Source organism: Sinocyclocheilus anshuiensis, unplaced genomic scaffold, assembly GCF_001515605.1.
Source record: "Sinocyclocheilus anshuiensis isolate Anshui unplaced genomic scaffold, SAMN03320099.WGS_v1.1 scaffold47, whole genome shotgun sequence".
NCBI lineage: Eukaryota > Metazoa > Chordata > Actinopteri > Cypriniformes > Cyprinidae > Sinocyclocheilus > Sinocyclocheilus anshuiensis.
In genome coordinates, this window is record NW_015551047.1 from 184,229 (window position 1) to 197,429 (window position 13,201).

The 13,201-nt window shown below is 35.2% G+C and overlaps 1 protein-coding gene across 1 annotated transcript; it reads left to right on the forward strand.

The window, feature by feature from the left end:
* Positions 1–5,776: 5,776 nt before the first annotated feature.
* On the forward strand, positions 5,777–10,268 carry tnfsf18 (TNF superfamily member 18). Its single transcript, XM_016451649.1, has 3 exons — positions 5,777–5,968; positions 9,431–9,494; positions 9,869–10,268. Exons 1-3 carry the CDS (start codon positions 5,777–5,779, stop codon positions 10,216–10,218), a joined length of 606 nt encoding a protein of 201 aa, XP_016307135.1. The 3' UTR covers positions 10,219–10,268.
* Positions 10,269–13,201: the final 2,933 nt, after the last annotated feature.

A 13,201-nucleotide genomic window follows, 5' to 3' on the forward strand; every position in this document is an offset into this window, starting at 1 on the left:
AGTTTTTTCTTTTGCTATCTGAGCAAATGGGAACACAAAAAAATATATTTGATGTAGACTCCCATTCACCGCTCTAGAAGTTTACCCAACTACGGCTTCTGAGAAACCCAAACATGTGAAAAGGGTCAATTGTCAGTAGTGTAGCTATGTATGAAGCACAGCTCACACAGAAGTCACCTTCATAACAGCAGCTTTCTGCTCGTCAACGCATCCACGTGATAAATTTGAACCTGAAACTTTTTTTTGTCCTCCCGCAAAAATTCCCAATGACTACATTTTACCCACTGAAAATTCAAAAACAGCTATAAAATGGACCACACCTTTAATTATCCTATAATTTAACTGTTACTAAACTGCTATAACTGCTATATTGTTTCTAAATCTTTCTTCTATTAATGTGGCTTGGACGTTGTTGAGCTGTTAAATCATGTAGAACTATTTTCTGGCGCATGTGTCCAGTGTAAACAATTCTGATGCGAAAGTTCCAAATGTAGGTTCTTGAGGAGCCTAATCATTGAGTCCTGGCAATCATTATTTTGAACCTATATAAGCAGCACTTATTGTGCCGTCCCAGCGACAATTCTTCCAGCATCCCTCCACCTCCCCATCTCCCCCTCTATTGCTGTTATTCTCCTACTATGTACTGTAGTACCACAATGGGGGGTTAAACTCAGAGCTCAAGCTGAGCCTCGGGTTCGAGCCTCTGTTGAGGACAGCAAGCCAAGTTTTTTTTTTACCATTAACAATCAGGACTGGATGGGCAGGCCAACTCGTGAAATGCTGTCTAGCTAGGCAGTCCCCTAGGAATTGATTCACAGTCTTTCTCCTTCTTCCTCTCTTTTTGCCTCCTTTCTTATGAAACCAGCAATTGTTGCCTCTCCCTGTCTTTCAGCTCCAACCAATCTAAAATACTAATCAGCTGATATTTTTTTTCTTTTTCATTAAATGGAGGCCATGAAGAAAACCTGTCAGACTTTGTCCTTCACACTCCTTGCACAGTACTTACACCATTGATTACAGTCATATAGGCTAATATTTAATGTAAAAAAAAAAAAAGTCATATCACACAAATAGAGTAGAGTTTTGGGCCTCTCTGCAGGGGCTTCTTGAAGACATTTGTTAGAGGTTTTCAATTATTTGCAGGTCTGGTGAACTTTGGAGAATTGTGAAATATTGCCATCTGCTGAGTGTTTTAACAATGACATTTCTCATCCGATCCAACACTGTGCAACTCTCAAGCCCTATTCACACCAACAGTGAATAAATGCTGAAGTTACAGACGACTGTCTGTGATGTCCACAGCCATCTTGAGGTCTTTTCTCAATGGGCGAATTACTCACTGACTAAGGGAATGTAATTTCCTTTGATTTATGGTTGTACGATGAGCTGATTTTTAAGTCTTTAATATTACTATTACTTAATCTTAATTGTTCAGTGATTTACCGATGAACTGTGTGGGCTATTGAATAGCAGAAAATGTAATTCTAATAGATGTCCTGCTAATTATAATAAAGAACAGGAATAAAACGAAGAGCTAAAATAAAATAATTATAATTTGTTTTTTGTCGAATGATATCTTTAGACATTATAATTATATAATTATATAAGACATTATATGACATTATTTTTATATAAGACATAATTATATATAATATAATTATGTATAATATATCATATGTAAAATATATAATTAATTATATAAGACATTATGATATTTGAAATTAGTTAGTTAGGCTACTTAAAAAATGTAGAGTGCTGTTTTTAACTATACTTGGCATGGGTACAATTAGAACAAAAGTATTCCTTGTCTTTATGAACTAACTGTAGAAAATATGAAATACTTAGGTATTATTGACCATAATTTGTTTAGCAGACAAATGAAAGAAATATCACACGAATAAATGGCATGTTTTTACTTTAGTTTTTGTGTGTTAATGTAAAAAAACAAAAAAAAGTGTTCCAACTGTACACGGTTTACTATCATCAACTGTGCTTAGACAAAGTGTCTTTGCTTAATATGTAAACAAAACTGAAAGAAATGCTGTTCTCTCTCACAAAATAAACAACTTTGTGGTGTGGATCAACTGACGTTTTTATGGAGCTTATCTAGATAGTCACTTTCATTCTAGTAATGAATGTTTCACTGAATCCTCACGGCACATACAGAACATCACATAATGTGTAGAGATTTTTAAGACCTGTAGGTGGAGACAAACAACCATTTGTTTCAGAATCAAAACAAGATATTACTAAGCATGCTTGCACACACAGTAAGTTTGTCTAGGTGTCAGAAGTTTCCAGTAGACAGAAAAAATAATGTTAAAATAAAAGATTAAATAAATGATATATATTAAATACAAACTAGGCAAGTAATGTACACAGTCACGTTCAATCCCTGCAACCTCCCCCTCCCAAACTGAACGTGGTTTTTCCATCGCTAACTAATTTTGATATCCAATATGATTACTGGAAACCATTCACCGAATGAATGAGAATGCAACACGATTAGGTTATGCCTTATTAGCATTGTTATGTCTGTTTAATAATCTGAATCTATTACTTTTGGACGGACATGAATTCTGATTACTAAGTCAACACACATTTTGGTTAGATTTGGTTAGACACATTTTCTTAGAGTTTTATGAACTGAGAGTTTTCCACATTTTTCCATTATTGTAGTTTCAAGTCTTTTAGAAAATGCACATAAAACATAGTCTCTGTACATAGTCTCAGACTATTCCTGCCCAAGTGGACTGTTGTTGGCCATTATCCTGTAGGCTTTATCCAAAATATGGACAAGATTGTATGATGTCAGTCAACAACAACAACAACAACAAAAAGTCTGGTTACAATGGACCACTTCTGTATTCACCGTTGTGTGTGTGTGTGTGTGTTGTGTGTGTTGAGTGAGTGAGTGAGTGAGTGAGTGAGTGAGTGAGTGTGTGTGTGTGTGTGTGTGTGTGTGTGAGAGTGGAAATTATATGTAAAATGATGTTTTGACAAAGGGATGTTTATCTGATACTTGTTAAAAGATTCGGTCCCAGAGTCCAATGAAGTGAATAGATGGTTGTGTCTCTTTATTGTCAGCCGTATTAAAATTACAGCAGCAAATCCATCCTGAGCTGGATTAATGTCACACTTTGACATTGTACAGAGTCTCACCTTCAAAATCCCCATGGGCTTTATTTCATATAATACACACATTTTTAGTTGTTCCACTGAAAGCCTTTCAAAGTAGTGACATACCTGTACTCTCTTAAAAATTAAGGTTCTTTATTGGCATCTTTGGTTCCATGAAGAGTCTTTAACATCCATGGAACTTTTCCATTCCATAAAAGTTTTAGAACGGAAGAAGGTTCTTAAGATTATTCAAATGTTCAAGAATTTTTTTTTTTTTAAACGATTCACTCAAGGGTTCTTTCTGGACCTTCGTAAGCTTTTAAGTTATGAAGTTATGTAGTTATGCTGTCAACACAGTCAGTTGGTAAAGGATGGAAACTGAGTAGGAGAGAGAAACGTCAGTCATAGACAAACGACCATGTTCACCATATATAACTTTCCCATCACGTCCCCACACATCTCAGGTGTTTTTTATTTTTGTAAACTCTGAACTTCCTCTGGTGAGGCAAAGGATCCACCCACAAGACTGACCAGTCACCAACCTTACTCGCCCCAGATAGATTACCTAATCTTTGAAATGTGCCTCTGTGTCTTTTTCGGTTCCTCTCAATTAAACACATCTGAACAGCAAGGTTCCTCTTTTGATTTTCTTCTTCATTGATTTATTATCTCACCCAAGGACTTAAAAGTTGGGAAAATCTATTGTGGCTTTGGAAAGTGTTGGTATTTCATCATTTCTCATTTTGTGGTTTATTGGTTTATTATTTGTTCTGCAGGTGTCATGAAACACTTTATCTGGCTGATGACAAATAGCAAGAGTCATTCGTACAGAGCATGTGTGGCATTAAACTTTCACAGGTAGACCACAGACTGGAGCTTACGGTATGTACAGGACATGACATATACAACACACACACACACACACTTCATTTTCTGATACTGAATTGTATATTTATGTTACTTCAAACGTTTTGGTTGGTTTGCTTGATTACTCATGATTACATGACATGAATGAATTCTGAAGAGGAGAAGCTGAAGGGGGGTCAGGAGAGATTCTTTGTTACTAATCATTTTCCATTATTTTTCATAATTAGGCTTTCTGCATGATTCTGGGTCACATAAGGGAAACCACAACTGGGTCGTATCTTCAGATGTGAAATCACACACAGGTTACATGCGCATTTTTTGCACATATTTTTAATAAAACTTACATTTAAAATTTTAAATTTTTTGACATAAGTGTCAAAAGTGCAAATATAGATAGCTTTGTCTAATAAGTAACCATATTAGAGTGGATGTCACAAAACCTGTCAAGAATATAACTAGCTCATTTTACACCTCAAAATAACAAGAAATGGGACAAATCATTGTATTTTTCAAAACTATTAACATTTTTAAGTATGTTTTTCTCTCTCAATGTAATGCAAAACAAATCTCATTACACTATTTCTCAATAATTAGAAAAAAAAATCATCATTGTAAAAATATGTGTAACAAAAGATTTCCATTAAATACTGTTCTTTTGAACTTATCAAAGAATGCTCAAACAATGTATCATGGCATCCTGAAAAATATTAAGCCACACAACCGTTTACCACTGATAAAAATAATACATGTTTCTTGAGCAGCATATTAGAATGATTTCCGAAGGATCATGTGACACTGAAGACTGGAGTAATGATGCTCAAAATTCAGCTTTGCATCACAGGAATAAATTACATTTTAATACATATTCAAACAGAAACTAGTTGTTATAAATTGTAATAATATTTCACAATAATACTGTGCTTACTGTATGTTTGGTCAAATGCAACCTTGGTGAACATAGAAGGCTTCTTTCAAGAACATCAAAAAATCGTACTGACCCCCAACGGTATTGTATATATCATTTCTCTTTATCTCTTCATTATGTATTTATTGTTATTTCAATTTTAAGGTGAAATATATCTTGGACATGTTTGTATGTTTCATCCAGTCACATTTTCTACAATGTCTTATTAATTTATCTAAGTTATCTGTTTATTCTGTTGTTACCACATGTCAGAACATGTTGAATCAGAATAACAATGTGTGCAAAAAAAAATAAACATGGCACATAGAGCTTAGTACTGGTCTAATGCAGTGTGGTAAATGTGGTGGCTACCTTCCTTATGTTCTGAACATGTCAGAACAAGCTCACTTTGGCCACTAAATAAGTTACGGCAAGAAAAATCGAAACCTACACCTGTACACGACAGCACAGTATATGCCTTAGTTCAGGTCTCATGTAGTGCGTCACATGTGGTCTACAGAATGTGATGGTTTTGTAGCGTAAAAACTCCCAGCAGTCTATTAAAGGGACTGTGACACCTGCTTCCCTCCGGTTGACAGCGAGTAGGAGGGCTGATACTGCCCAGATGAGAGGTGTTTCATATTGCACTTCACCCATGCTTTAGGGGAAAGTACACTACAAGCACTCCATTTGGACATCTGCTGAGAAACTCTAAACAGGAACACAGACATCATACAGGAAGCTTGACACATTCTGAGGTTTGTCTACGGGCCAACCAGAAGACGAGAGGTGGAGGCCACGCTCATTCTACATTATTAGTCGTGAACTCAACAGTGTTTTCATCTCGTCTGTCACACTTGCCCTGCACTGAGGCTGTCGGGCATCATGTCTCTATCTGCCGACTACTGGAGTGATAAAACGGGTGACAGGGGTGGAGGAGGTGGAGTTGCTTTGGCCCATCAGAGGAGACTGATCCGGGGATTGCTTGTTTGGGCTACCCTGCTCACTCTAGGCTTGGCCACATCAATAACTCTCCACTTCATCCACAGAGAATCGCCAGCTACTAGTAAACAGCAGGTATGGTTGAGATCTGTAATCTACACTCTTAAAAATAAAGCTTCTTTACTGGCATTGATAATTCCTTGAGGAAACTTTACCATCCATGGAACATTTCCATTGGTTCTTTATAACGAAAATAAAAGGTTGTTTAGAATGTTAATATTCTTCACACTAAGAAAAAATGGTTCACTGAAAGGTTCTTTGAGGAATCGCTGTGAAAACCCACTTTTGGAATCTTTATTGAACCATTAGTGTAGATTGCAGCTGTGTTTACTTCATGTACAGCATGCGTATGTTTAAACCTTCCATTAAAATGAAGAGACATTCAGGCAAGTTTTTTCAAACTGGTATTGTATTGTATGAACTGGTTACATTGTTTCGGGTTCTGTTGTGTATTGCATATCTGTATATTGGTGGGACACAATCAGACCACAGCGGCTGCTGACTCAAGACCGCAGATGAGGGGAACGCAGATATGTGTAATCACAACGCGCTTATATTTACAGACAGGGCAGACTGAAATATAGAAGCTCAAATAAACGTATCATTAAAAATATCATTTATTTAAAATACTGAAAATTGTGACATATACTATTTGAATTTTAGTAACTACATTCTTAAAAACAAACATTCTAAAAAGGGAGTTTAGCAGGTTTAGGGTTCCTCAAAGAACCTTTCAGTAAACAGTTCCTAAAAGAACCATTTTTTCTTAAGTGTAAAGAACATTTAAATAACCTAAAGAACCTGTTTCCACTATAAAGAACTTTGTGTGGAATGTAAAGTTTCCATACATGTTAAAGGTTCTTCATGGAACAACGGATGCCAATAATAATAAAAAAAATACTTTTTAAAAATATATAATAGTATATATAATATAATATCATAAAATATACTGTAATTACTTCAATTGGGCCACCAATGATGTTTTGGTAATTTTTGGTGGATGCACTCTTAAAAATAAAAGTTCTTCATGGTGGTACAAAAACCCTTTGACATCCATGGAGCCTTTCCAGGTTCTTTATAGTGGAAAAGTATCTCCAGATTGTTAAAATGGTCTTCACACTAAGAGAGAAAAAAAAACAAGAGTTATTTTAGGAACTGTTGACTAAGAGGTTCTTCTATTGCATCACTTGGCAGCTTTATTTTTGAGAGTGTGTATGAAGTTCTAGTGGATGTGCAGGTATCCTGACTGAGGACTGACATTTCAAAACTTAGTTAGTCATTTTTATCATTTATTTAAAAAGCATTATGATATTTCTATAAAAAAAGATCTGTTCTCTTACAATAAGTAACCATGCAATGACCACACAATACAGTGAGTCATTTGTATACAGTAAGAAAACAGCTCATTTAGTGCCAATGTGGAAACTCAGTATCAATATTGTAGATATCACTATCAATCATCACCTCTCTTTCCAGCACAGTGGAGCGATCTGACTTTTTAGAAGATGCTTTTGTTTATCTGAACAGTGTAGAGTAATTAGCCATGATATCGTGCCAGTTGGAAGGTTGAATTTTATGGTTACCACATGAACGTGTCAAAACATGTGCATGCGCAATTCAGAAAATAAGAAATGAAACTCTCTATTGATACAAATCAGCATCTGATGCAATTCCACTTTCCCATCATTTTTGAGTCACAGTTTTGTCACGTATATGTCATGAAACTGCTCTACTATTGTAGTTGTGCTCAGTCAAAAAAACATAAAGAAATTATATTTTTGGGTAACTTTCTGAAGATTAGGATGTGATAGTGTTAGAAAGGTTAACTGGTGGTTTCATTCAAAAGTAACACCTATAAGATATGAGAGCTTGATTCTGATGTTTGAAAACGAAATTGGTTTAGGTCTGAAACTATACTTTCTCTTGAAATGTTTTTTTCCACACACACACACATGCGCGAAACAAGTAGATGTAGACATATTGGACTGGTGAAGACAAACCAGCAACCACAGAACAGCAAAAGAAGACTTAATGACATAATTCCACTGAGGGGAAATGCTACTCCACAACCCCTCCTCTTCCCTGATAATGTTTTTCATTCTGTTTGTCTGACATCAGAAGCACTGCATATTGCACAGTTTGTTGCATGTTTGGAAAAAAAAGAACTAAAGGGGAAAGATAAATTGGACTGGAATGAGCTGAACAACATACTTGGCAGTGCCCTAGTGACTACCAGAGGATATACACTATAAACACTTTGAAGGAGACAGACATGTAGATGTCTGTGAAATATGTTTTCTCTGTTTTGGAGGGATGATTATTTTTAAATCATACCCTGTTTATTGCATCAACATTTGTTAATACTTTACTATATTTAAGGGTGGATAATTTTATCAGTTGTTTATTGCAACAATACATAATTACAATAACTTTGTCTAGTGCTCTTATGAAAGTTTATAGCATGATTTGTGAAAATTTAACTATACTGAATAACATGGCAATGATGGCAAAGACTTCTTCATGGCTAGTTTTTGCGTTATTCGTTTCATTCTGTAATCTACTTGTTCTACAGATCTGTGTGTACTAGTGTTTAATGCTACTGTTTTTGACAGCGTTGATAACGTTTATGACAGATAACATCATGATAATTTTTGCGTTTCTCTTACCGAATGTCGTACACTGTCAGCAAAAACCTGTCCATGGGCTTTTTTGATTGCTTTCAGTTTAGGTGCCGGTGCAGTGTTTCCAGATATTGATACTAAAACAAACTAAAAATAAATAAAAATAAACCACAATTATTTCCAATCTTTTGCAAATAAGATAAGATAAAGATATCGCTGACTCTAAACTGCAACTTCCTACTTTATTAACTTTCTAAAGTGTTAAATTAAGTGGAAAAGACAAGTCCAAAAACGCCCTCACAACTGTCTCAAGCCTCGTTCACACCGTCAGCGTCTCGCAGCGATCATTTTCATACCACGGACGCTAAACATTCTTGCAAACTGTGTAAACTGAATTATACATGTCATGCAGGCATTCATATGAGGAGTTTAACAGCAAATTAGTCATTCAAAGAACACATTTTAATTTTTGAACATGAAAAATTTACCGAGGTCCGGACCTTGGTGGCCTCATAGCTGTTTACGGGCCTGCATCCATCTAGCATTTTTACTTAGAAAAAAACACATTTTATTTTTGAACATGAAAAATTTACAGAGGTCCGGACCTTGGTGGCCTCATAGCTGGTTACGGGCCTGCCTAGAAACAACCTAGCAAACTGTCTTACAATTAAGACACCTTAGTAACGTCTATCTACAGTACAGTATCTATTTATCTATGAAATCTTAAATTCTGTATAAATGCTTAATGCTCAAGGTTTTTTACAAACTTCTTGAAATTTCAGGCAACACATTCAAAGTCCTTTCTTAGTTTTGCTTACTATATTTTAACTACATTTGTACTAGGCTATATTTTACTGTAGACAATGTGAGAAAGATTAAAAGCCTTGATATTACCTAATTATTTTTGCTCCAGCAGGATCAAGAAAAATTCGACCAACCTCAGCACAAAGAAATTCCTCTAATGGAATTTTCACCAAACTGTAAGTCCGAATTTTTTACCTTTTAGACTTTTAAGAGTTCATCTTATGTGTATTCCGTTTAGCCACAGGAACTATTTGGATACTTAAGTCCAAGTAGTTTAAAATATATCAGTATCTTGTCATTATACAGCAAAATATAAGACATATACCCCAGTCTTCAGTGTCACATGATCCTTCAGAAATCATTCTAATATGCTGATTTGCTGCTCAAGCAACATTTCTTATTATTATCAATGTTGAAAAAGTTGTGCTGCTTCATATTTTGTAGAAACTGTGACGCATCTTTTTTCAGGATTCTTTGATGAATAGAACATTCAAAAGAACAGCATTTATTTACATTTTTTAGCCTGACTTTTCTGTCTACTTGTTCACAGGGAAAGACTCAGACATGGTGGAGAAACTCCAGTGGAAAACAGTGCGTGAGGTTTTTATCAAAGGGCAGGAACAGCTGTTGGTGAACGAGTTTGGCCAATATTTCCTGTACCTGCAGGTTACCCTCGCCTCTCATGAGAAAGCAAACCATACAATCACTTTGGAATCAAAGCAAAGACGTGTGATTTTAAAAGGTCTTATCAATGGATCAAAACTCTCAACTGTCTTCATGGCTAAAGGCATTTCCCTCGCTAGCGGAGATACTCTAACTGTGACCTGCCAGCCGAGAGCCAAAATCCAGATCTCTCACACTGAAACCTACCTGGGTGTGATCAAGATTAATTCAACCTGAATCTAGATCAAAGACTGAAATGGATTTGTGACAGTATTGAATGTGGACTCCCGCCGCATTGATCTGCTGGGTTTTGATGTGCACACTGAAGGCAGTGTACGACATGTTCGCTTTTTTTATTTATTTCTTTAAGTGACATCTCCAAAACTCTCTGCCTTTATTGCACTAGCCTATATTTAAGCTTCTCCCCACTGAATGGATGAAGTGTCACTGAATGTCCATGTGTGGCCGAATTCTGATTGTTACCAATGTAAAATTGGCACCCTATTGATGCACTTTATATACATGTATGTATATATATTTGTGTGAAACTGACCCTTTGCTGAAGCCCTGAACTGCTCCAAATGTTTCTTCAACTCACTCACTTTGGTATTGTGAATACCTTAGTCCACACTACAACACCTGAGTCAGCAGAAAATTAAATGAGATTAAGTTAGTAACATTCATTTAGCAGGTCTCCTTACGGATGCTAAACATGTTTATAATTATAATCAACACACCATTTCTGCAGCATGGACATGTCAAGATTTATTTAAAGAGAAAGCGCAACAAACACTGCTTGTTTTCTCTTTTGGTATCTTGTGTCACTATTTTAAGCTCCTCAACAGCAATATATCTGGATAATTTCTGCAATTTCTTGAAACTAGCCAAACACACAAAACGACCACAGAAATAGAAAATAGCAAGAGGTGTCCTCAAATGGCAGATCAGCGACAGCTGCTAGTTGCAGCAAAGGTGGGGACTTAGCAAAGGGCCAAGTGCACACAAAGGAAAGTATCAGAATACCTCCCTTCAACAAAGCAAAAAACTAAGGCTGAATTCAGAATGGCAGACTTGTATACTACAAGTATTACAGGTGATGGTTCAACCAAAAATGAAAATGCTGTCATCATTTACTCACCCTCAAGTTGTTCCAAACCTGAATGAGTTTGTATCTTCTGTTGAACATAAAAGATATTTTGAAGAATGTGGGTTGCTGGTCCCCATTGACTACCACAGTGTTTTATTCCATACTATGGAAGTCAATGGGGACCAAAAATTGTTTGGTTACCCACATTCCTTAAAAATATCTTCTTTTGTGTTGAGAAGAAATAAACTCATACAGGTTTCGAACAACCTCGATGACAGAATTTCCATATTTGGATGAACTAATATGGCAGAGAGTAGTATGCTACTATACACTCTTAAAAATAAAGGTGCTTCACGATGCCATAGAAGAACCATTTTTGTCTAAATGGTTCCATAAAGAATCTTTAACATCTGAAGAACCAAGGTTCTTTGTGGCGAAAGAAGGTTCTTCAGATTATAAAAGGGTAAGAAAGAGATGGTTCTTTAAAGAAGCTTTGACTGAATGGTTCTTTGTGGAGCCAAAAATGGTTCTTCTGTGGCAACGCTGTGAAGAACCTTTAAAGCACCTTTATTTGTGTGTATGCTATTTCCAAGTTTTCACCAACAAGGATGTCATTGGTCAGGCGGTATATTAAGAGTGGCAAGCCACTGAAAGTGTATATACAATGTGTATGTGTGTGTTTTATTGTTTGTTTGTTTTTTTATTTCTTATTTTTGTCATATTTATCTGTATTTATGGCTGTTGATTATACAGCGTACTTAAAAGTCTATGAAAGTCATTGGATTCAATTAGAGAACAAATATCAAACCAAGTGGCATTTCTTTAAACAAAAGACCTGTTCAAACAAAACATTTCACAAAAAATAACTTTCCTAATTCTAAAACAATAGTATACTCTTTTAGCACAGGCATATCATTTATAATGAAGACTATGAGAATGAAGAAAAAAAGTGCTACTTTATGACAGTCAAATGTAACTGGATCATGTTAATGTTATGAAGAACACTTGTAGATACTCGGACACATTTGCATGAAAAGCTGACTTCATACACCCACTAAAACTATCTTGACACCAGCTGGTTAAAAGTCAATTCACAAATTGCTCAGAAAAGTGAAAGTAATTCTGAGAAAATCTCTAGCTTCCTTTGTATGCAGATGCCACTGGTTTGAAAGGTTAATTAATGCAGAGGGTTAAAGACTGTAGAGGGTTAATGATCTGGTTATAACAAAATTTCAACTAAAATTATTACATCATATGATGCCTATGAGGTCATTAGTTGGACATTTGTGGACAATCGTGAATAATTAGAAATGTCATGAACATTATTAAAAGTATATAAATATATATATATATATATTTTTTTTTTTCTTTTTTTCTTTTTTAAGATATATATCTTCTCCACAGACCTCTATCTGGAAACTAATGACATTGTACTGACTTATGACATTGTAAAGACCCAAGTCACTTTTTGGACTAAATATGGCTGAATTGATGTGTTGTTGTATTATTGTCCTAAGATCTCCTTTCAAATAAAGTTACTCATTTTTTGCAGGTCTGACTGTATATTATAGGTATATCTGACAAAAAAAAGCTTATACAGTGTAAGGCAATTGTTGGAATAAACAACTACATACTTTCTGCCAATGTCTTATTTATTTTATTTATTTATTTTATTTCAGGTTTACATCAACAATACATAAATGCACAATGTGCCAGAATTAGCCAGAAGGCTATTTTGCATCTGCAGTCCCTGGACCGATGGTAAAATTGTCACCCTAAAAATATAAATAATTAATCAATACATAATACTTACATACTCTAAAATGCATATACCATTCACACTATTCCTAAAAACAAAACATCCGCCTTAAAATTATACTATACACAAAGCCAACAAATCAATACCAGCTCACTCATACACACAATCCAACTGTCAACCAAAATAACAAACAATATATCAATAATATCACAATATCAATATATAAACAAAGATAATATAAGCATACAGACAAGTAACAGTAGCCCTAATCATTCAATCAGACCTAAACCAAACAACCTCATATACATAACATAAAAATCTCAAACTAGCAGAGCAAAAAGGACAAGACAGCAGCAGAGTTTAATTTACAAAAT